At 43.6% G+C, this 25,624-nt stretch overlaps 1 protein-coding gene across 1 annotated transcript in view; it reads left to right on the forward strand.

Moving 5' to 3' along the window:
• PAXIP1 (PAX interacting protein 1) overlaps window positions 1–25,624 on the forward strand; it is an 84,362-nt gene that overhangs the window by 17,398 nt on the left and 41,340 nt on the right. Inside the window, exons 2-6 of the mRNA XM_073629962.1 lie at window positions 863–997; window positions 10,825–10,868; window positions 13,833–13,896; window positions 17,279–17,392; window positions 19,192–19,848. Of these exons, the coding sequence (XP_073486063.1) occupies window positions 863–997; window positions 10,825–10,868; window positions 13,833–13,896; window positions 17,279–17,392; window positions 19,192–19,848 (1,014 nt within the window). The remainder of the gene's footprint in view (window positions 1–862; window positions 998–10,824; window positions 10,869–13,832; window positions 13,897–17,278; window positions 17,393–19,191; window positions 19,849–25,624) is intronic.

A 25,624-nucleotide genomic window follows, 5' to 3' on the forward strand; every position in this document is an offset into this window, starting at 1 on the left:
CAGTGTATACAGTGCTCCTACACCGCCCCTGCCCATTGAAATGACAGTAACATGGGCGCTTTTAACCCTTTCTTTGGCCGCTAGCAGGGGTTAAAAGCGCCCCCCCCCCCATAAAGACTTGCCTTCTTATTTGTATGTTAAGACACATCCGTTAACGTTGTTTCACAGTTGCTTAGATATAGCCCCTTAAAGCATAAGCATGAGTTTGTAAAGACCCTTTTTTTTGTTTTTTCTAACACAACGCACTGCAATGCAGTACCACAAGTTGCGTTGGGGTGCCATTTAAAATGAACACATTTTGGCGCATTGCCGCAGCACGAAAGTGTAAAAAGGCCTTGCATCGCTATTGCTCTGCGCTGATCCATTAAATTGAACGGAGATATATGTGACACAATTGTTGGAAAACAAGAAGTGTCAAATGCTTACATGTCTGAAAGCAAATATGATTATGCTGTATTGATTTAAAGTTACAATCTTTATAAAAAGTAAGGTGCAGGGAACACTGCCCAACAGTGCATAATCCCAGAGAGATTGTAGTAAAGCCCACTGCAAAGCAAGTATTGTATAAAATATGAGGATGTTAAAACAGACTACACAACATCTCCTCAATCCCTGTTAACTGCCCTCTGAAAAGTGATCCACTGCCAAGTTACATTTTTGTAACATTCGCACACTGATATTCATATCTTGCTAATTATAATCACAAATATATCCATGTATTTCCTTTTAGACATCAATCCCCAAGTGAAGTAAACATTGCCATCTTTGGTCTGGAAACCACATTTGTATTTGTAATAATATTCACTGAACAGACTGAGTGATGCTTTTAGTAACTGTCTTTTTAATGCCTTTTATTTTACAGATTGTGCAGATGCTAAAAGCAGGAAGAGCAAAAGAAGTGTCATATAATGCTCTAGCTACACACATAATTGCAGAAGATGGAGACAATCCTGAGGTTGGAGAAGCCAGAGAAGTATTTGATCTCCCCATTGTAAAGGTAAGTTATATGAAGTAACTTTGGCGTTCATTAGATCTTTTGTAAAAATAAACACTGGATCCAATCATTTGTCACTTGGATGATAAACAATCATTTAGCTGCTTTAAACCATTCAGAGGAGGAGACTTTATCAAAATGGTAGCAGATAGAATCTGAAGGAGCTGTGCTTAGCAACCAGTAAGCTTCTATCTTTCAATTTTAAAGCTTAAAGTAGTTCTAGAGGCTCAAGGTTTTTCTCCCCTAATGCTTTAAGGTAAAAAACCTTCTGGGTGTATCCCACTTAAACTTGAGCCCCATCTTGATTCAGCGATGTGCAGGAGAGCAGCGGCTCTCCTGGGTCTCTCCTCATTGGATCCTGCTGCTGTCAATTGCATCCAGAGGGACAATGAGGAGAGAACGGGGGGCAGGGCCAAGACATGCTTTGTGTGTGAATGGGGACACAGCGTTCGGCTTGGGAGTGCACTAATAGCAAGAGGCTTGCTATTTGGGGGGGGGGGGGCAAAAAGAAGAGGATTGGGGCTGCTCTGTACAAAAGCATTGCAACGAGCAGGTATATGTGTGGTTTTTAATCTTTCCTTAAGAATTACTTTAACTGATCAACTCTGTGTGCAAGGAAAGGGGCAGGAGAAGAGCAGTATACACAGTGAGGGGGCATTCTGTACAGACAGGCTCCCTCACTTGCTGACACTGACTGTCAGCTTTTAAATGTTATTGACGGCTTTTTCTTTTATACCTAATAGCACGGGGAAGTAGCTATGTTAAACAAAGGGGCGGGTTCACCCAGTGACATCACCCGGTGACCCTGTCCCTTTGTTTAATTTAATTTAGTGGCGGGACCGATTGACAGCTCCTTCCCGGCACTATGAAGTTTAGAAGAAAAAGAGCAAATCAATTAAGCTGACAGTGGCAGTCAGCACCGGCAAGTGAGGGAGCCTGTCTGTACAGACTGCTCCCTCACTGTGTATACTGCTCTTCTCCTGTCTTTCTCTGCCCCATTTTTGATTCTTTTTAGTTTGTTTAGCAAAAAAAGCACCGGAGCGCAATGCTGTGGAGGAGGCAGGAGAGGCTGGCTCATTCTCCCAGTGGCTCACTGAGAGGCTTAGCCAGCTGCTGGTCCAGGCATTTGAGTGGATCTCATTATTAAAGTTAGGATCTCTCTAGAGCCTGGACCGGATGAGTGACGTCAGCTGACAGCGGGCTTTAGGCTGTATAAGGACCCTGCTGGGCTTCTTTAATACGTTACAAGCTGTTCGGTCTCTAAATTCTGCGAAGTAGCTTTAACTTGCTGCATTTAAAGCCTTGGTAGTAGAATGGTCGTCCTGCCCCCAACAGTGCCTCCTTCCTCGCCCACCTTTTCTGGCCATTCCCGTCGGTCAAAATAGCTGTGGAGAGTGATGTCACCATCCAGCCTCTTCACCTCGCTCACTCGGGGAATGCTTTGCATTCTCTGAATGGCACCCGTGCCAAACGGCCAATCTACTGTGTTCAGAAAGCAGCAGGGCAGCTGCTCTGTGCGGAATCCAGAAGCAAGTGGGGATCACTGGACTACTACTACTTCAGTGATTTCCAGCTTCCAGGGGCACATCGGCCAGGTATGGTATATGCTTAGTGATATGGGTATATTGGTGCAGCTTGGACCATTCTATAAAATATCCATACCTGAAATTCCTCTTTAAAGCCTAGGTTTTTAGTTAAAGTGGTTCTAAAGCCTTAAGGTTTTTTCTCCAAGCGTCTTCCAGGACAGCCCATGAGACCTTGGGCTCCTCCTACCAGGACAGGAAACACGTCACCCCCACCAGATAAAAGGGCGGTCCTCCAGGCCCATGTCAGTTATTTGTGTTTCCTCCGGACGGGGGGTAACATGTTCATGGAACCTGCTCCCATAGGCCTTATAAGCAGGGGCTTTGTATGACTATTTTCTGGGGCATATCACTTACCTCTTCCTCTGCCAGAAGCAGCACACCGCTGGGGAGGTTGGCTGTGCTGCTGTTCCCTGTCCTCAGTGCCTGGAGAGGGCCAGGACCGGTGTGAGGTCGTGCCCCTAGCGCAGTGCATTGCACTATAGCTCAGCTGAGCTTCGGTTGTCCTTCCCTGCCGACAGCGTGGCTGATCTGAGCAGGGAATGGAGGAAGCAGCAGCGCTCGAGGGGTCGGAGCTATTGCGCTCCAAGCTGGCCCACAGGAAGTGCCTGGAGAGGGTTACTTCCGGGGCATATGACCTCATCATCGGGCGTCGGAGACGAGGTTCCAGTCTTCATAAACGGCGCGAACAGAGAACGCTGGCTGCTGGTGTTTCTTGGTGTTAAGCAGCCAGGCTGTGGATGACCAAGAGGGGCAGAATGGATCCTCCTGCAGTACCTGCACAGGCAGCGGATGCAGTTCCCAACACCAGCACCTCACAGGTAAGCCTGGGGTGTTCTGTCACCACCTTGCTATCCCTGTGAGTGTTCCCTCCCCCTCCCCCCTCTGTAGTAGTGGGTGTAAGGGGACACATTTCCTCCCTCCTGCACGTGGTGTTACGGAGTGATTGGGTGGCTTTAATTACATTGTGGGTCATTTATTTTTGTCTTGCAGACCAAGACTCAGGACAAGGCCCAAGCGCAGCCACTTAAAAGGAAATGTGCGGTTTGCGCAAACAAATTGAGCTCCTCATGGAGCAAAGCAGTTTGTCGCTCCTGTATAGAATGCCTAGTAAAGGATGACCCGGTTGCCTCTTGCCAGAAGATGCTTACTTCTGTTAGGGATGAGCTTGCGTCCACCTTCAGTTCCTTTAGAACGCTTATTGACAAGCTCAAGACTCCAGCAGAGTCCGTCTTCACTGAAGGCGTCAGTAAGCACTCCGCAGCAGGCAGAGAGTGAGGACTCTGAGGCTGAGGTCAGATCTACCCGTTCTTCTCTGGAAGAATCAGGGTCAGATACAGAGCCCAGAGATAGAGAATCCACTCGAGGCTCAAGATTTAAGTTATCTGTTGAGGATGTAGATGACTTATTAAAGGCTATCTATACTACCCTTGAATTAAAAGAGGAAGAGGTTCAGTTATCCAAACATGATCTTATGTATAAAGGATTGCATAAGAGAAAATCGAGAGTTTTTCCAGTTCATAGTTCTTTGGTTGATACTATTAAACTGGAATGGGATAATCCTGAGAGAAAACCATTCTTCTCTAGTAACCTAAAAAGGAGGTTTCCTTTTGATGAGGACACTGCGCAGCCATGGAATAAGAATCCCAAGTTAGACGCACCTCTTTCAAAGGTTTAAAAAAACTCGGACCTGGCGTTCGATGACATGGGTACGCTTAAGGATCCGATGGACAAGAGGGGGGATATCCTTCTCCACAGAGCCTGGGACTCAGCAGTTGGAAACCTGAAACCAGCTCTGGCTTCCACTTGTGTGGCCAGAAATCTGGAGGTTTGGTTGACTCAGATTCAGTTACATCTGTCAGCAGGTACCTCCCATAGAGCAAATTTTAAAGTCTTTTCCTCTCCTATTTCAGGCAGTGGGTTTTTTGGCAGATTCTTCCGCTGAGTCGGTAAGAATGTCAGCCAGGACTTCTGCTCTAGTGAACTCGGCCAGGAGAAGCCTTTGGCTTAAGACCTGGTCAGGGGACTCGGCCTCCAAGTTGCGCCTTTGTGGCCTTCCTTTAACTGGCGATCATTTATTTGGCCCAGGTCTACAGGAGGCACTGGAACGCATGGCTGATAAGAAAAAGGCGTTTCCAGAGAAAAAGAAAGTTCAGACAGCCAGAAATTTTTTTCGTGGCCAAAGCAGGCAACAGAGTCCTAGAGAAAAGGACAGCAGGCCGAAAAAGCATTGGACTGGGCACAAAGGCAGAGGCAAAGGGGGAGTGCTGTTTAACCCTCCTCAACAGCCCGCCAAGCCGCAGTGACTTGTGTTCCCCGGTGGGAGGGAGATTGAGGGCCTTCATCCCACAGTGGGCAGCAGTCACTCTGAGCCCCTTCATCCTGGACCTAGTGACCAACGGGTACAGGCTGGAGTTTGTTCACCAACCACCAGAACGTTTGTTGGTCACATTTCCTCCACAAGATCGGGAGAAAGCGAGGGCTCTGGGTCTCCAGATCGGAGACTTATTAGATCAAAAAGTACTGATTCCTGTTCCTCGATTGGAGCAGGGCAAGGGATTCTAGTCCCATGTATTTGTGATCAGAAAGCCGGCAGGAAAGTTTTGACTTATCCTGAATCTCCGGACCTTAAACAAGTCCATCAGATACAAGCATTTCCGTATGGAGACGGTTTTTACAATCAAAAACCTACTATACCCAAACTGCTTTATGGCCACGTTGGACTTAAGGGATGCTTATCTTCACATCCCTATCCATCCAGCCTTCCAAAAGTTTTTGAGATTGGCAGTGAAGACTGGTATGGGGACCCGACATTTTCAATTTCAGGCCCTCCCCTTCGGTCTTTCCTCAGCCCCACGCATCTTTACGAAAGTGTTGGGGGAATCGCTGGCTCCACTAAGATTAAAGGCAATAACGGTTATCCCTTACTTAGACGACCTCCTGATAGTGGCAAAATCATACCAAAGGCTGTTGGAGGATCTCCAGGCTGTACAGGACTTCTTACAGTCCCTAGGCTGGCTAATAAACAAAGAAAAATCGTCCTTGATTCCGGCCCAGAAAGTAACTTATCTGGGTTACGATTTTTGCTCAGTGAACCAAAGAGTTTTCCTTCCTCAGGAGAAGATTACCAAAGTGTTCCAGACTATGTCAGCATTGCAGACCAACCAGTCGGTCTCTCTGAGACAGGTGTCGAGGGCAGTGGGTCTTATGACCTCATGTTTTCCCGCAGTACCATGGGCGAGACTCCGTCAGCGTCCGTTACAAAGGTTTCTTTTAAGAAACTGGGACGGGGACGTAAGGTCCCTGGAGTCAAGGATCTGGCTTCCCGACAGGATAAAAAGAAGCCTGTGGCGGTGGAGAGCTGGTCAGCACCTAGCAGGAGGTCTCCCATGGTCCTTTCCCATTTCCCGAAGGATTACCACGGATGCGAGTTCCTGGGGATGGGGGGCCCACCTCAGCAATGCAGTAGCACAAGGAGAGTGGTCCCCAGAGGAGGCAAGGGCCTCATCCAATCAAAGAGAGCTGCTTGCAGTCCAGAGAGCCCTCCAGTCTTTTCAGATGGAGATCAGGGGTCACAACCTCCAAATTCTGTCAGACAATATAGCGACAGTCGCGTATATCAACAAGCAGGGAGGCACGAGAAGCCGGAGGCTTCAGTCCATTGCCCAGGAGATCCTTTCATGGGCAGAGGGGAATCTAGCCTCTATTTCTGCTGTACACCTGAAGGGGACAAACAATTGCCTGGCAGATTATCTCAGCCGTCACAGGATAGACCGAGACAACTGGTCCCTTCATCCCGAAGTCTTTGCAGACCTCACCAAGAGATGGGGTTATCCCGTAGCGGATTTGTTCGCAAACCGAAACAACCGCAAGACGGAGATATTCTTTTCCATGAACCCAGCAGACCAAGCCTTGGGGATCGATGCTCTGGCAAACCCGTGGCCTCCAGGCCATTGTTATGCCTTTCCGCCAATCAGACTGATTCCAGAAGTCCTCCGGAAGTTTCGGCTGGAAGAGACAGATCTGATTCTAATTGCCCCGTTTTGGCCCAAGAGGCCATGGTTTTCCCTGCTACAGTCTCTGGTTTCAGAGCCTCCGTGGAGTCTTCCGAAAAGGGAAGACCTATTATTGCACGTTCCAGTATCACACCCTCAGGTGGTTTCCTTAAACTTGACGGCCTGGTATCTGAAGAAAAGATACTGAGCGCCCAAGGGTTCTCTGACAAAGTAGTCAGGACTCTCGTTAATTGCAGGAAGCCGGTTACTAGAGCCTTATATTCCAAAGTTTGGAAAATATTTAACTCATGGCTATCTGAAAATGATAGATTAACTCATGATATTCCGTCTATTTTGGAATTTTTCCAAGAGGGTGTCGACAAAGGTCTTTCTGTCTGTACCTTAAAATTACAGGCGGCAGCTATTAGTGTGTTCCTCCAGTTTTCTCTCCTGGAAAATCCCACTATAGCCAGATTTTTCAAATCTATCTCTAGGGCCAGACCAGTAGTAGTGAGAAGTTGTCCAACGTGGGATCTGTCCCTAGTACTTCAAACTCTGGTAGAATTTCCATTTGAACCCCTGGGAAGTATGTCAGTTAACTTACTTACATTAAAAACTGTGTTCCTTCTAGCTGTTACCTCAGCTCGTAGGGTAAGTGAGTTGCAGGCCCTATCAGTAAGGGAGCCCTTCCTCACGATTTTTGAGGATCGAGTTGTGTTACGAACCGATCCAGGTTTTTTGCCCAAGGTGGCAAGTACATTCCACCGATCTCAGAACATTGTATTGCCAACCTTTTGTAGTTTGCCACAGGGCGACTTAGAAAGAAAATGTAGTTTTCTAGATGTAAGAAGGATTCTCTTGGTCTATCTTGAGGTCACGAAGACCTTTAGGAAAACTGATGCCTTGTTTGTCCTCTTTTCTGGAGTTCACAAGGGGAATAGTGCATCTAAAGCCACATTGGCTAGATGGATAAAGCAAGCCATCTTGGAAGCTTACAAAATTAGGGAGGTCCCTACACCTTTTGTTACTGCGCACTCAACTAGAGCCTTGTCTACGTCTTGGGCTGAGAGGGCTGGTGCCTCACCGGAACAAATTTGCAGGGCTGCCACTTGGTCCAGTTACTCGACCTTCATTAAACATTATCGCCTGGATCTCCTATCAGCTCAGGAGCAGGCGTTTGGTCGTAAGGTCCTTCAGGCAGTTGTCCCTCCCTAGACTGGTAAGTTCTGGCTCATCGTCTCATGGGCTGTCATGGAAGACGCTTGGAGAAAAGCTGAGTTAGACTTACCGGTAACTCCTTTTCTGAGAGTCTTCCAGGACAGCTGGATTCCCACCCGGTATTGTCTGAAGTTATGTGTATTATGCATATGTTTTGCAGGGTCCTACGGTTCTTGAGAATACTGACATGGGCCTGGAGGACCGCCCTTTTATCTGGTGGGGGTGACATGTTTCCTGTCCTGGTAGGAGGAGCCCAAGGTCTCATGGGCTGTCCTGGAAGACTCTCAGAAAAGGAGTTACCGGTAAGTCTAACTCAGCTTTTTTACCTTAAAGCGGAGCTCCACCCAAAAGTGGAAGCTCTGCTTGTCTGCCTTCGGTGAACTGGGCCAGAAGTTCGCCCCTCCTCCTCTCTCCCCCCCGCTGCCTTCTGAGACACTTTCTAGGGCTCATAGCATGAAGGTACTCGCCCAGTTTCTAGAGCAGTTCACTAAAAATGAAAAGGTGAACTAACACTGTACACTCTCTTCCCCCCCCTCGTCCCTGCTGCACTGACCTCTGTGGAAGATTAGCTTTTACTGTCCAAACAGCCAATGTAAGGTTCCAGGGATTCAAAAGCCTTGGTGTTCTCCTGAGATGGATCAGAGTGATTCTAATTTGTCACATGCTAACGTGACTGCCTTGACCAATCAAAATCTCCCTGATCCATCCTGGCATCATCCTTAAAGTATAATTAAAGGCAAAACTTTTTAAAAAAATTTTGAATAGAGTGGATTAGAACACCTGTCTTTGTCCCTGTTAGGGAGATTCACCCCCTCTATTTGTTCTGTTTACCATTATCAGTGAAAGTAAAAAAATCCCAAATTCTGGGTTGTTCCCAGAAAATTAAGAGGAGAAATCTTCCAACGGAAACATTAGTTTTGGTGACCTTGGGGTCCCTAAGGAATTCCCTTCATTTACAGGGATTTCCTCTCACTTCCTGTTTGGCTATGGGACAGGAAGTGAAGGGAAATCTTTGCAAAGGGGCACAGATGGCTAAAAAAATTTGACAGGAATTATTACTCCTTTTTGCTCAATCCAAAATGAAAAAAAAAAAGTTTTGCCCATAGTTCTACTTTAAAGGAAGAAGACCACAGCTTTCAAATCTCCATCTCTCGGTCCGGCTCATCAAAAGGAAATTTTTCTTCATTGTCTGGGGGTGGGTCGGGTTCAGTCAGTCAGTCAGCCTCTCTCTATGCCAGTGCTTTCTTAAAGAGGTGTTCCACCCAGGGGGGCCGTCAAAAAAAAAAAAAAAATTAAAAGTCAGCAGCTACAAATACTGCAGCTGCTGACTTTTAATTGGGCACTCACCTGTCCCTGGGTCCAGTGATGCGGGGGATCGAAGCCCCGCTCGTCCCCCCCCCCCCCCCTCCGCTCGTCGGCGCCGGCATTTCAACTGTGGGCGCCGGGCTGTGGCTTCACAGCCTGGCACCCACTGCGCATGCGCGAGCGGCGCCGCGCGCCGTGATTGACCGCTCAATCACCTGGGACCTGTAATGGGTCCCAGATGATTGACAGGAGGGAGGGAGCAGAGCGGAGCCCTTCCTGTGCCTGGGGGGGAAGTGATGTCATCAGCCCAGGCAAAGGAACAGGCAGACTACGAGGGACCACCTAGCAACAGGCATTTAGAGGTAAGTGGAAAAAAAAAAAAAATATCCAAATGTTTTTTTGTTAGAATTTCTCCAGGTATTTTTGTTTTTTGGGTGGAACCCCACTTTAAGAGACTAGCTTTTTTTTTTTTTCCTATGCTTGATGTGACCCCGTGAGGGTCCAAGCTTATGGTCTCAAGGATTGGATTCCACCCTTTCCTGTCAGGGGACACTCTTCTAGATCTGTGAGTGCTGCTTAGGTTTTCTGGTATCAAGCAATTTGTTTCCAGATTGGTAAGGCTGCACCTATCTTCTGTCAACACATTTTCAAAGTTGTAATAAGTGCATGTTGCAGCCTCATCTAATGCCAGTTTCTGGCATAATGTCCTTTTTAGCTTTGTCTTTAAGGTCCAGGCAATCCCCAGCTCTGTTTTTTTCTTGGGCCTGTTAGAAATTTATAACATCTGCAAATTTAGAGGATCTGCAAAGAGGAGTGGGACAAAATCCCTCCTGAGACGTGTCCAAACCTGGTGGCCAACTACAAGAAATGTCTGACCTCTGATTGCCAACAAGGGTTTTGCCACCAAGTACGAAGTCATGTTTTGTGAAGGGGTCAAATACTTATTTCACTCATTAAAATGCAATTCAATTTATAACTTTTTTAAAATGTGTTTTTCTAGATATTTTTGTTATTCTGTCTTTCATTGTTAAACCTACCATTAAAATTATAGACTGATCATTTCTTTGTCGGTGGGCAAACGTACAAAATCAGCAGGTGATCAAATACTGTACTTGTAGGTTTGCCATTAGTAAATCAACCCCATAGTGTTGGACCTGTGTGATAAATCGATGTAATAACATTTTTGCCTTGAATTTATTAAATTGCAGTTTAAGGTGGCAAATAAAAGCAAGCAGTTGTGCTAAAGTCAGTTTTCTCAGTGCTTAACTCCATTCTGTTTGATGGGAAAGGTAGACTTTATGTAGTACTAGTTGATGTTAATAACCCACAGGGGTATTCAGGGACCATTTAATTCTTTATTTGTGCTAAGTGTGAATTTTAGTGATCCACTTTTAAACATTATAGAGCTGCTGCTCTGCACCTAATGTGCTTGTGTGGTGGGATGTAATTCTAAATGAATGGCACCATGTGAGTTGAGTGTTGCAGTAACAACATCCATTACTGAAACAGGTGTGACGCCAGCCTTAATTCTCACATTGGTGACATATATGTTTCTTTTATGATGTGTTTTCTTAGACTATGGGTATACTGTACATTTTACTTGCTCTTCTATTTTGGTTTAAAACTTTCAATGCTGCAGTATAGATTTCCACTGCTTTAATGAACTTTGTATTCTGAGTTCTGCTGAAAATCTAATTAAACTTTTTTTTTTTTTTTCCCTTTTTCACAGCCCTCCTGGGTCATATTATCCGTTCGATGTGGAGTCCGTCTTCCGTATCCTTGAAATTGCTGTTCTCCAATTTTATATAGTTTTGGTTTTTCTCTACTTTACTTTTAATTTAGTATCTCCTTTCAGTGCTCACACATGTTTGACATGTAGGCTGTATTACAAGGTGCTTAAAAGTATAAAATACTTGTTAAGATTGTTTGACTGTACATACTGCTTTTCAATATAGTGTTAAGTCAGGTCCTTGCTCTACTTCTAAACTGAGCAAATAAAAACTGGAATGTAACTAGTTGCTGAGGCATTTTCTGGGTGATTCTTTTTTTTTTTTTTTCTTGTAAATACCAAACGGATTCAGAACTTTTTATTAGGCTTGCAGTTAGTGTTACTAAACCCAGGACCCTGCACTCACTATATCCGCTCTCCCACAGTACAGTGAACATGGAAATGCAATTTTAGTAAATATAAACTGCTAAATACCTTTTCTCATCAGCAGTATATAGCAGTCTTGTGACTTCTATGAATGCCTATTAAAGCTTGTACGAGGAGTTTTCATTCTCTTCTGACTGTCCTATGAGGCTGTATGACCCCTGACCCTCTGTCTGAACAGTGCTGATTGGTCCTGTGTTGATCACATGCACTTTCCCAAGAAAAGAAAAAAAAACTTGCAATACGCATCAAACCCAGCATGTGCAAAATGAGTAAGTATTAACCCTTTAGGTTCCACAGTGAGTATAACAAGCATGCTTTACTGAAAATACAGACTGATTTTACTGTTGTGGGTTTAGTAACATTTAATAAAACAAATGAAAAATGTGCTTAATAAGGTGAATACTGTATTAGTCTGGTGATAGTCTTTGCCAAAAGACCTTGCAGAACTGATGTTGAGAAACTGTTATAGCATACAGTGGCTATTTTGGGCCTTAGTCATGTTGTCTGTATTGATTCTGAACAATCATTACATTAGTCCCAGTCAGTGTTCGTTGACAAAATGTTTTTGTCAGTGGCATCTTTGCAGTGACTAAAACTAAACGAAAAGTACACCACATTTTCGTCCACTGACGGAAATCAATTCCGTTTTCGTTAACAAACTAAAATGTGAGGCAGGGACTTTTACCCTCGGCATTTCCGGTTTCCACAGAGCTCCGCCTGCTTCCTCTGGATGGAGCCCGGTGTCTTGTCGAATACAGTCCCCTATCCAGAAGTGTCCGTCCTATACTGCGCAGGCGCAGTACGGAGGACAAACGAGACGCCGAAAGTCTCTGAAGTTCAACAGCTGATCGTCAGCTGTACACGGCGCCTGCGCATTTATTCTTACCCTATGTCCAGGATCATTCCCTACTATCCAAGTGGACATAGAGTTAGAATAAATAGTTGCCGAGCGCAGCGAGGCCGTGCCCGAAGCGCGGCGAGCGAAGCGAGCCCGCGAGGGGCCCTCTTACACAGCCATCGCTAACAGGTGCCCGAGCGCCGTGTACAGCTGATGGTCAGCTGATCAACTTCGGACATTTTCGGCATCTCCTGCTGCTCCGTACTGCGCAGGCGCTGCGCCTGCGCAGTACGGGGCGGACACTATCTGATAGGAGGACACTATATGTCAGAACACCGGCATTTGTAGATAGGAGGCTGTCCGAGCAGATGGTTAGGCCATCAATGGCTGTTATCTGCAGCCTGAAGGGGGATGTTCTATTAGGATGGCGGGGGCTTGGCTGTGTAGTTGGCCCTCTCACACACTGCCTCTGTAGATACATGCCTGCAGGGCTGATTGGATCTCTACTAGTCCAGTGAGGCAAGGGCTGTGTGTCACGGAAGACAGAGTGATCTGATCACACTGATCTCCTTACAAGGACTGTGGGCTCTCTGCTTTCTGTGGACACCTTTTCATACTGCTATATAGAAAGGTCTTCTTTGTCAATAGGCTTTGCAGCTTGTCCATTACGGGAGAGCAGCGCACTGTCTGATCTGTGCAGGATTAATCCTTTTGCTGCCAAATCTGTTTTTGCACCCATGCTTAAAACAAAAATCAATTTTGTCCATAGACGCCGAATGCAGGACTCTGCCCTGCCCCCCGGCAGCCACATCATTGGATTTGATTGACAGCAGCAGGAGCCAATGGCTGCACTGCTATCAATCTATCCAGTCAAGAGCTGAGAACCCTGGGCAAAGAGAGAGCGTGTCCCTGTGGGACAAGTTCGAGGGTTCAGGTAAGTAAAGCGGGGGGGCTGGGGGGCCGGTCACTGCGAGGTGTTTTTTCACCTTAATGCGTAGGATGCATTAAGGTGAAAAAAACACAAACCTTTACAACCCCTTTTAAAGATGTTATGACTAAATCTGTAGTGCGTGTTCAAACCTTAATACTGTACCATAAATAACCTATTTATTTTTTTTAGTATTCTTTACAGGCTGAACTAGAGTCCTTTGTACTCGAAGAACATACCTTGTGCAATGCCATGTTAAGAAATATTGTTTTTTTACTTCCGATTCCTCTCACTCTGTACACATGTTTGCTCTGCATTTTAATGCAAACCACTCCTTTTTTGGACACTGTAAGGTCTACATCTAAGCAATCCATCAGCGTTTGGCTGTCAGACGTACTTGTAATCTTTAGCACCACAAGGGAATATCGATGTCATTGGTGGACGTTGCCAGATGAGAGCTGCATGTTAATGCAGCTTGTCAAGTATTGCCCACAACCTGTGGCTCGCAGGAAATTGAATGCTAGTGCAAGGTTCAGTTTTTTTTTAGATTGTTATGGTGAAGTGTGGGCTGACTGGTTTCTGGTGGCAGCCTGATTACTTTTCCCTTTCCAGGTGGGGGTGAAAAACAAACAAAAATGCCTAGAAGTGTGCTTTTGCTTTTCCCAAATGTGGTAGTACCATACATTTTGGTATCAAGACAGTATTCTGTATACGGCTTACTTATGCATAAGGTTTTGTAAAGTTTTGCATGTCTCTTGTTGAAATAATAAAATATTTATACCCTATTTAAAGCTTTCCTTAACAAGAAATTCTCAGAGAAAATGGATTTTCTCCAGAGTCTGATCAAATATTTTTTGGCGTGACTGCTTGCCTTTCACAAGTATGTTTCAAAACAAATGACTTTAGATGATGCATTTACCTGAAGGCGTACAAATAAATGTAGAATCTGGGAGTTAATCCAGCCAAGGGCACACTTTTTATTCACCTGTTGTTCACACAACCGTTAAGTAGGCAGTTGGGTGGCTTTTTTTACTGCTTCTGGATTGCCAATCAAAGCCACTTAGTTATTAAAACAGGAACCAGAAGGAGGTGTACACACAGCAGCATTGGCATTGCCTTGATTTGCAGTAAGGCAAAAATAAAGCTACCTGCAGATATATGCAGCCACCTCCGTTCACTTCCATTGAAACGCACTGTAAATGTGCCTAAGAAGTTAGAGGTGCTGTTGCAAAGTGTCCAAAAGTGATTTTCACATTTTAGCATTGTAAAAAAAATAAATAAATATATACATATATCACACACACACATCAAACGAGGTGCTTGAAGAACACTCGTACAACTTGTCTGAAATGCTTATGAATGCACTTTAGCTTAAAATATAACTAAAAACAAAACTTTTTTTTTTTTTTTGTGTTGAATAGAGTGGAGAAGGATTAGAACGCTTGTCAGGTTTTATTGCTGTCTGTACCCCCTTTAGGGAGATTCACCCTCTCTATTTGTCCTGATTGCCATTCTCATTGAAGTGAAAGTAAAAGAAAATCCCACATTTTTGGTTGTCACCAGTAATAAAGGGGAAATCTTCCAATGGGGACACTAGTTCTGGTGACATCGGGGTTCACAATTCCCTTTTCAGTTGCAGGGATTTTCTCTCACTCCCTGTTTGGCTATGGGACATGGAGTGAAGGGAAATCTTCACAATGGGACACATAGTGGGGGGAAAAAAAAAAATCTGACGGGTTATAACCCTCCCTTACTTTATCCAAAAAATTTTGACTATACGAATTGTGTCTAAAAAGTTTGGTGACTGATATCAGAAAACAAACAAAACTGATGCCTTTATTTACCTTTTTAAAAATTGCCATCCTGCACAACACACTTTTGGCAATGTTCATAAAGCTTCTGGAAACTGTCAGCAAAGGGCTCTTTAGGAATCGATCACAGAACCATTGTCGCACATTCTTGGATTGCCGCCATGTTCGCAAAATGTGTGCCTTTCATGACACTCTTCAGGTGGGGAAACAGAAAAAAGTATGAAAGACCTTGAACCCGTTCCACCTATTGCTGCTTGGAACTGTATCGAACTGGTAGCACCAAGTCTCATCCCCCTTGAAGATGGTTTGCAGAAAGGATGGATTCTGGTCACACATGACAATGAAAACTCCAGAGGTTTCCATCCATTTTGCTTTCTATTCGTCTGTAAGTTTACAGACAGATCTTGCTCTTGCCCAAATCTTCACTGACGATGGTGCACATCGTTTACTTGCTAATGCCCAATTCCTCTGCCATCAATCGTAGAGTCAGTTGCCAAACTCATGCCAGTATTTGTCGCACTCGCTCAATCATGTTTGGGGTTCTGCTTGTTGACGACTGACTCGAACGGGGCACATCCTCAGTCGTTTCCTTCCTGTTGTGTAAATGTTTGAACTAGTCATAAACACCTTTTCTGCTCACGGCTTCCGTCCCTTGCACCAAAATTTAATGTATCTCGGTTGCTACTTTCCTCAATTTTGTAGCAGAAATTGATGTGCACTCGTTGCTGAATTGCACTGTGGCCCTACCTCTCACATTGACTACATTCGACTGCCCGCAGTGGGTTTACCCTGATGGTCACATGTACGCCACACTAGGTGGCACTTCTCAACGTGTTTCTGAATAGCCATGTGCATGCATGCGCACCTGGCCCATGTTGGTGTTTGAGATCAGACCATTCACCAAACTTTTTAGACACTTCTCATAGTTCTACTTTAAGGAGCAAATGAAAATGGCGGTTTCAGTTAAAATGTAATCATTTTAACCCCTTCCTGACCAGCCGCCGCAGTTATATAGCAGCAGGTTGGCACAGCTGAACGAGCCATCATAGCTGTATGTCTGCTCTTTAAGACGCTGTAGCAGGTGCGCGTGCGCCCGCAGCCGATGGCGGGAGCAATGACCGCCGGGCACCTGCAATCGCTCTTGACAGAGCAAAAACCTGGGATCTGTGTGTGTGTGTAAACACACACAGATCCCGGTTCTGTCAGGGGAGAGGAGACAGAATACGGGTTCTAAGGCACAACGATCTCTCTCCTCCAAGTCAGCCACATTCCCCCACGGTTAACCCCTTGATCATCCCCTAGTGTTAACCCCTTCCCTGCCAGTGATGTTTATACAGTAATCAGTGGCTATTTTAGCTCTGATCGCTGTATAAATGTCAATGGTCCCAAAAAAGTTTTCGATGTGTCCGTCGCGATGTTGCAGTCTCGATTTAAAAATTTTTAAATCCCCGCCGTTACAAGTATTAAAAAAAAAAAAAAGCAATAAAAATGCTATAAATCTATCCCCTATTTTGTAGACGCTATAACTTTTGCTAAAACCAGTCAATATATGCTTGTTTCGATTTTTACCAAAAATATGTAGAATACATATTGACCTAAACTGATGAAGGAACTTTGCTATAAAAAAAAATATTCAAAAAACAAACAAAACAAAGTACAAAATATATACTTTTTTTTTTTTTTTTTTTTTTTATTGTTGGTCTTTTTTTTTGTTGATAGCGCAAAAAATAACTGCAGAGGTGATCAAATACCACCAAAAGAAAGCTCTATTTGTGGGGTAAAAAAAGGACATACATTTTGTTTGGGTACAGCGTGGCACGTCTGCGCAATTGTCAGTTAAAGCGACGCAGTGCCGTATCGCAAAAAATGGCCTGGTCAGGAAGGGGTTAAATCCTTCCGGGCTGAAGCGGTTAAATATAATTTAATAGAAGGTGTATATTATTAGGAAAATATAGAAAGAAAGGTAGTAGTATACTGTGTATTATGTGCTTGATTGAAAAAAAAATGATTATTGAAGATACATTTTGGTTTTGTAGTATGGAGGATGAATAACAGGTAGAGTAGTGAACATAACATATAAAGGAAGAAATGGGGGGGCGGGGTGTATGCAGTGCATGGCCTAGAATCACTGTATCCAGGTTCTTCATATAGGCTTTATTACTTTTTAAAGCTAGCTGCATCTATATCAAACCTGTTGGCCTATGTTTTTCTTCAGGGGTTTGTTCCAAGCAGAATATGTTGGTAATTTTGTTTTTATCTCCTCTACCACCTAGTCCATAATGTTTCATTAGTATTACATTTACTTTATGTCTAGCAATAGTTGTCAGCTTTTGTTGTCTCTTCAAATAGCGGAATGAACTGCAACACTCTAAAAGAAAGCTTTTATTGTCTTTTGCCATCTTCATGTAAAAGTTTTGCACCAATCTCCATCATTCTACTTCCTTTGTTTAGATATCACCTGACGACAGAAATGCTCTTTGGGCTCTTATTACTTTTTATGGTGGTGACTGTCAGCTAAGCCTCAATAAAAAGTGCACTCATTTAATTGTTCCTGAACCAAAAGGGGTAAGTGCCATGCAAACTACTTCAATGTGTAAAATATGGAAATATGGGGGTTTGTGTAATTTAACTTCAAGTAATTGGTAGTTAACATGTTGTACAGTGATTCTCAAACTGTGCCGTGTGTGTGTGTGTGTGTATGTGTATGTGTGTGTGTGTGTGTGTGTGTGTGTGTATATATATATATATATATATATATATATATATATATATATATATATATATATATATATATTGTCTTTTTCAGTCTGTCAATTTTCTCTAATTATATTATAATAGAGACCGTTCCATTCCAACGTTGATGCCTATAAATAAAGTTTGTTCATTGTTTAGCGATGGAGAAATACTTAAGTCTGAAAATGCACGCCGCTTGTTTGTCGACTTTGAAGCCTCGCTTCAATCTGATTTGCTCTCCAAAGCAGGGCACAGCCTTCACATTAAATTAAAAATAAATAAGTTCTTTTGTTAACTGTTAAATCTTTTTTCAGGTGTGCCGTAAAAATTTTTTGGTGCGCCGCAAGACAAAAGTTTGAGAAGCACTGTTGTGAAACACACACCACTTGGCTATAAATTTAATGAATATTTCTTCTACTGTTATCCAGAAATCATTGCAACTGTGCTAAAGTCAAGAAGTCCACTAAGATAAAGTTAACCACTTAAGGACCAGCCGCCGCAGTTATACTGCAGCAGGTTGGTTTACCTGGGCGAATTCACCGTCATGGCACATCGGCCACTTTAAGAGCTCTAGGGGGGGCGCACGTGTGACGCCGATGCCCGCCGGCCATCCGCGATCGCTCCTGACAGACAGAACGGAGATCTGTCAATGTAAACAGACAGATCTCCGTTCTGTCAGGGGAGGAGAGGCAGATCTGCTGCTCCTAAAGATTAGGAACAACGATCCGTCTCCTCCAGGCAGTGCCATCCCCCCACAGTTAGAACACACATGAGGAAACACATTTAACCCCTTGATCGCCCCTAGTGTTAACCCCTTCCCTGCCAGTGACATTTATACAGTAATCAGTGGCTATTTTTAGCTCTGATCGCTGTATAAATGTCAATGGTCCCAAAAAAGTATTACGTGTCCGATCTGCCCGCCGCAATGTCGCAGCCCCACTAAAAATCGCTGATCGCCGCCATTACTAGTAAAAAAATACTAAAAATGCCATAAATCTATTCCCTATTTTGTAGACGCTATAACTTTTGCACAAACCAATCAATATAGCTTATTGTGTTGGTTTGTTTTTTAAACCAAAAATTTGTAGAATATTTATCGACCTAAACTGATGAAGAAATATTTGTCTTTTTACATTTTTTTTTTTTTTTTTTGGGATGTTTACTATAGCAAAAAAAAAAAATATTGTCAGTTAAAGCGACGCAGTGCTGTATCGCAAAAATGGCCTGGTCATTAAGGGGCAAATCCTTCTGGTCCTTAAGTGGTTAATCTAAGATTTATCAAATTCAGAGTATCCAGCAGGCTTTCTATAGTCTTTTATAGGTGGGCTCTTATTTAAGAACAGGCTGTAGTGATCTTAGATAGTGATGGCTGAACCATGAAGAGCACTGGCCTGCATTATGCTTTTTCAGATTCATAAGATTAAGATACAGCTAAAGGGATTTAGCTAATAGGGGAGCTATAGGAGCTTTTATAGGAACTAAATGGATTCCTGGTGTATTGACACTAGTGCATGCTATAAAATAAAATACTGTATCTTATTGGGGCTGACGTACATTTATTTAAACTTTTATCTTTTTTTGAGCTGTGGATTATGTAGGCCTTAGTCTTATTTTCTTATTTGTATCTGTAGACCAAGTATGAATATGCTTATCAGAGAGAGAACATTAAAATAGTTGCTCCGGACTGGGTTTTGGATTCAATATCTGAGAAGAACAGGAAAGATGAAGCACCTTATCACCCACGTCTTATAATCTATGAAGAGGAGGAGGAGGAGGAAGAAGAGGAGGACGAAGAGGAGGAAGAGGTAGAAGATCAGGACTCCCAAAATGCCAGTGCAGATGAGGATAGATATTCTTCAAAATCTAGTCCAGCGTCCTCACGGGAGCAATCTCCTACACCAAACCAAGAACGCTCACCAAAACGCAGTGGCACAGTGAAAATTAAAGAGGAGCTGATGTTTGATGACTCCGATGATTCCTCCCCTGAAAAGCAGGACAGAAACCTGAACTGGACTCCAGCAGAAGTTCCACAGGTGTCGTCTACAAAGCGAAGGCTCCACCAGGGAAAAGATTCAGGACTGATTAATTTGTGTGCAAATGTACCACCTGTACCAGGGAACATTTTGCCACCTGAAGCTCGGAGTAATTTGCTCACGTCCATCACTGGAACTGCAGGTTCTGAAAGACCAGACATGATGCCTTTCAGAAGTCCGGCAGTGAGAACACTTAGAAACATTACAAACAGTGCAGAGATACAGCAAATCAATAGACCCTCAAATGTAGCTCATGTAAGTATTCATTTTTTTTTTTCATTACAAGTTTTTGTATGTTAATTCTGAACACTTGTGATTAGCATAATGAATATCTACAGTGTATTAGTCTAAGGTTATGTTTTGTTTTTGTTTTTTTTGTTTTTTTTTAACTAGTTGTGTAGTTCTACATTTTTCTACTTGTTTTTAGCAGAAATGTGCTATATGAGGTGTAAAAAGTACACTACATTTTCAACCGCATAGTATTATGCAGGTTTGCATACAAGATAACTTGGTTTTGAGGAGTGCTTAAAGGTAAACTTTCAGAGTTTTCAGAGACAGAGCAACATAGAGGCGCAACCAGTTTCTGACTTCTCATTGCTATGCATTTAAAGGGTTAGTTCACCTTTACCAAAAAACTGCCTTTGCAGATAAGGGACATCTGTAGATAAAAACAAGCTGTCAGCTATATGACCAAAATTGAATACCCTTGATATAAGTACCCCATGAAGCGTGACTGGAAAACTCCCAAAATGTTGTAAAGGATGTTGCTAAGAGAAGTCTAGCTGTTACTGTTCACCACAGGAGTGAGCTTTTTCTCTGATTCAAAGCCCTTCGCATGTGCTTTCTCTCCCTGATGCAGCAGCTCTGAGCTTGCCGTTTTGAGAACTTGCCCCTGTGATGTTGAAGGTAAACATAGATGGGTCGAGGTTCAGCAAGGACCGGCAAAATTTGTATCAATTTATGGCCTACCCACTAGAGAAACATTGATATGGCGATCTGCTTCTTTCAAACAGGCATACGACAAATTTTTCATACGATCAGTGCTACAGCCAAAAATCTGCAGCACTGATCAGTGTATTCTGACAGTGGAGTCTCCATTGTCAAAATACAGTAGCGCTGCATGGAGGATTCCTTCATCCACCTCAAATGTGTGAATGAGGGAATCTGTTCATGTTTTTTGTGTCAGCCGCCTGGCTGATTAAACAAAAAAAGGTCCATCCTGTAAGTTTTCTTGTCAGGCTTCATGAGGTACGTAAATGGCCTACACTTTTAGCAAGGGCATTATTTAACTTTAGTTAAAGTTGCAGAGTTTATTTCTATCTAGAAATGCCCTTTATTTCTATAAGCAGTTTATTGGTAAAGGTGAACCAATCCTTTAATGACTTAAAACAGCGTTCCGCCCAAAAAAAATTAAAAGCCAGCAGCTACACATACTGCAGCTGCTGGCTTTTAACAATAGGACACTTACCTGTCCTGGAGTCCAGCGATGTCGGCACTGCAGCAGATGTTTCCATCAGCTGTCGGGTGCTGCCGCCGCCATTGGGGGTAAGGGTACCCGTCAGTGTAGCCTTACGGTTTCATGCCGGGAACCCTACTGCACATGCGCAAGGCCCTGCTCCTCTCTCCTACTGGCCCAGCGACAGGGAGAGGAGGAGGAGGGAGCCCCGTAGTGATGTCATGGGCCGCGGAGGTCCCGTGACTCCTGGAAGTGGGAACGGGATACCTGTCAGACAGGTATCCTGTCACCCCCCCCCCCTCCCCCCGAAAGGTGCCATTTGTGGCACCGGAGGGGAAGAGAAGACAAATGAGCGGAAGTTCCACTTTTGGGTGGAACTCCACTTTAAGACTTGATCGATCTGCATACTTTTTGCCCCATTGTTAAAGTGTGTTTCCACTTTTGCAGTCATATTTGAGAGAATCCTGCAATATGTTCGTGTTCCCATTTACAAAACATACAGGTGGGGGGGTGCGGCATCTGGCAGGCACTGGTGGGGGGCTGCGGCATCTGGCAGGCACTGGTGGGGGGCTGCGGCATCTGGCAGGCACTGGTGGGGGGCTGCGGCATCTGGCAGGCACTGGTGGGGGGCTGCGGCATCTGGCAGGCACTGGTGGGGGGCTGCGGCATCTGACAGGCACTGGTGGGGGGCTGCGGCATCTGACAGACACTGGCGGGGCTGCATTGATCTCTTGTATCATGTCTGCAGGCGCACTGAATGGAAATTATACTAATACTATTAGCAATGTGTTAGTTAAAGTAAGAGATTGCAGACATACAAGAGATGGTCAGAGACTGAAGACTGCATTTTTCTTGAGCTTTTCCTGCACTAAATGTGCCAATAATGGCCACAAATAAATTCATATTAATTTAAATTGAAGATATTAATAAATACGTTGCATATAATACAATTCTATATTAAAATATAATTTTTTAAAAACTGACGTTTTGCATCCTGCATTTTCGGTTTCGGCAGTAAAATTTCTATTCAGTGCACCTAAGATATAAAACTCTGAGTGGACAAGAAAAAAAAACGCCAAATCCCGTTCTACCACCACTGCGCTCTGTATGGTGAATAGTAACCCAATCAAAGCTGCCACTTTAAAATTTATATATGGAAAAACTGAATCACCCCTAAGGAAAAGACACCGCGAGGGGGTGTCAGTACTCACCGCAAGCCCACATTAGAGGGGTAGCGCCACTCTTCATCTCTTTGTGTCCTTTCCTTAGGTGTGATTCAGTGCACCTAAGATGTCCTAGGAGAAGGTGGCTGACAGCAAGTTTAGTGTGATCTGTCCAAATGGAAAGACCTGGGACAGGCTGAGTCCAACTCTCATTAACATACATTGCATGAGGCTGGCTTCTAAATATTTAACCCTTTATTTGGAGAGACAGTTTCCTTATCAGCTGTAAACTAGATTTGATGAGATCTGCCTGCGTACAGATTGGGTTAAATATGGCAAATGACGCTCCCCATTTCCAGCTAAACAAGAAAGAACAAAAGCTGCCCATAGATGGGTCCAAATTCAGCTGGTTCAACGGTCACTGGCCAAATTTCAATCCATGTTCATGGAGTATGATCACTGTGGTTGTACAGAAGTTGATCTACTTATTGACTTCTGTATAACCACCCCGATGGAAAATTTCTTCTTGATCAGCACTGCCGGCTATAGACTGCATCGCTGATCTGTATTCTGATGGCGGGAAGTCGGCATACTGTCATAATACAATGACACAGCGGGGGATTCCCTCGAATATATGGATGGGGGAATTGGTTGAACAAAAAAAAAAACCTGAACCATCTATGGTCAGCTTTAAGTGGAACTTCAATACTGATGTTTCCATTAAATATAAAAAAAAAATGGCTGCAAAAGCGGAAATACACTTTCAAGCATTGAACCAATTTGGATAGGTATAACCGCCAGGCAATTAGCAACTTCCTTGTCAGTCAGGAAAGGCTTATTTAAAAAAAATACATGCTGCATTTTGCAAATTTTTTTTCATTAAGTTTAATTAAAAATGAATTAAATAAAAAGTTCCAGGTGTTCAGATATGACCTATGGTTTTTTTTTTTTTTTTTTTTAAAGCAACATTTTAAGTCCACTTTTGGTCTTGCTTATGTTGCTGAACTACACTGTAAACCCGAAAGTCTCACGCCTAAGTGATGCACGTACACAGACATTTACACATCTCTTTATTAACCACTTCTCCTTAGGTGGACATATGACATCCTGGAGTTTAAGGCTCCTTTCACACGGATCTCCACTGAACCGGCAGATGACAGGTCCATCTCTGCTCACTGAGCCGCTGATTTCTATGGGGAGATTGGGTGAAAACGAACAGCGTGTCCGTTTTTCATAAGATCTCATTCGATCCGCCAGAAGCATGGCTGAACGTATCGCCATACGTCTGTCTTGATCGGATGGCAGGCAGGTGTCAGCGGACATATCTCTGCTGAAATCCGCTTGCCCATAGGAGTGGGTGGTTGCCCAGTTGGATATGCCTGAAAAATGGATAGGCGGATCTGAGCAGGCCTATCGTGTGAAAGGGGCCTAAGTGGTTAAATCTGAATGATGGCAGTGCAGTCATCATTCAGAGATCTTCTTTTTCTGCCGGCATTTCCCTATAGTGTAAAAACAATCATAGTGGCTGTTCAGCTATTCAATTGTTTTTACAGGCGGTGGGTGGGGACGTCGGGACTTGGGAGGCGAGCCAGAGAATGAATTGGCCGATTACCATAGAGAATACCGCGGACCAGATGGTCCACAGCAGCCTCCATGACCTTCGGAGGCCGGGCGCGACGTTATGATGTAATTTCCGGCCTTGGCAGATGTAAAGCCTGCTGTTGCAGGGACGCAGAGATCGTGTTTTTTTTTTTTTTTTGTTCTTTTTTTTAATTTCAGGTTCTCAGCCTAGAGGCGAGATCTCTCTGCAAAGAGAACCTGTCATGCCCTACTCCTATTACAAGGGATATTTACATTCCTTGTAATGGGAATAAAAGTTTTTTAAAAAAATAAAGAGAATGTGTCAAAATAACAATAAATGAAAAAATTGAAAGTGCTCGCATACAGAAGCGAATGCATACGTACGTTGGGCCTGCATATGTAAACAGTGTTTAAACCACATGTGAGGTATCTTCGAGAACGTTAGAGCGAGAGCAATATTTCTAGCCCAAGACCTACTCTGTAACTCTAAACAGGTAACCTGTAAAACAAGCACCTGTTTGGCGCCATTCCACGAGTGTGCACAATTTTAAAGCTTAACATGTTTGGTATCTATTTACTCGGCGTAACTTTGGTTTAATTCCTGTAAAAAAAAAAAAAAAAAAGCATTTCAAAAATTGTTGCTCAAATATCGTGTAACTTAAAAAGTTAAAAAAGTGACCACCATTTTAATCCCTATCGTCTCTGCTAAAAAAACATATATAATGTTTCGGGATTCTGAGTAATTTTCTAGCAAAAGATGATTTTTACATGTAGGAGAAAAGTGCCAGAATAGGCCTGCTATGGAAGTGGTTAAACTAGATGCTGGCTTTTATGGTTTACTGTAATTTTTATATTCTTTCTTTCACTGCCTTACGTTGTATGAGTATGTCATGGCAATTATTCCTTCTCAAATGTCCTAAAGGGGGTGGCCTTTCTAACAAAGGATGGCGTAGAATGGACGGTGTATGTTAAACGTACTTTGTGGAATTGCCAGGGAATTAAAATGGTTGTAAACCTCAAACATGAAATATGAACAAAGCATATCCCTCTATAATATGTACTTGTCTCAGTCCAGAGCATCCTGACAGGTTTTCCTGACACCAAGAGAAAAAAGGTGAGGAGGATGGAGCTACAGTTGATTGACAGCCTCAGATCTGTTGCTGGGGAGGGGTGGGGGGGTTGCTTATTTTTATATATTTTTTTTTGTTCTTAATTTCATTTATTATTTCCCCCCCAAAAACTTCAGCGCTCTCCTCGCTGAGCTCTGCAGTTTGTATTTTTGCACTCCTTGTTTTCTGACAGCTCAGACAAGCTTTATAAATGCATTTTTAACAGATGTAGAGAGAAGAGGGCCCCAGATAAACAGGTACTTATGTAGGAGGATTTGTTTCATCTCTGTATCACCTGAGGCGAGTCACTTCACTGGGTATATATAAGGGTTTACAACCACTTTAAGCTTCCTGCACCATTAGAATGGTGCACAAAACTGTCAGGATTGGCATGCGCCACTTTAAAGTGGTTCTAAGGGCGTGAGTATTTGTAAAATAACTTCTTAGAACAATTCCCCCCCAAATACTTACCTGGTAAGCGACTTGTTAGGGGGGCACTTAGAGAAGAGGAGTAGCAGACAGAGCTAGCGGGGGACCCCAAAAGGGGAGGTTCAAGGCTGCTCCGTTCAATATCTTTGCACAGAGCAGGTAGCCATAACATGTTTATTATTTTGAGAAAGAAAGTGATATTGTATTTTTATATATATATGTATGTATGTGTGTGTATGTATATATATGTGTGTGTGTGTGTGTATATGTGTATATATATATAGATATATATC

This window comes from Aquarana catesbeiana, linkage group LG05 (assembly GCF_042186555.1).
Source record: "Aquarana catesbeiana isolate 2022-GZ linkage group LG05, ASM4218655v1, whole genome shotgun sequence".
NCBI lineage: Eukaryota > Metazoa > Chordata > Amphibia > Anura > Ranidae > Aquarana > Aquarana catesbeiana.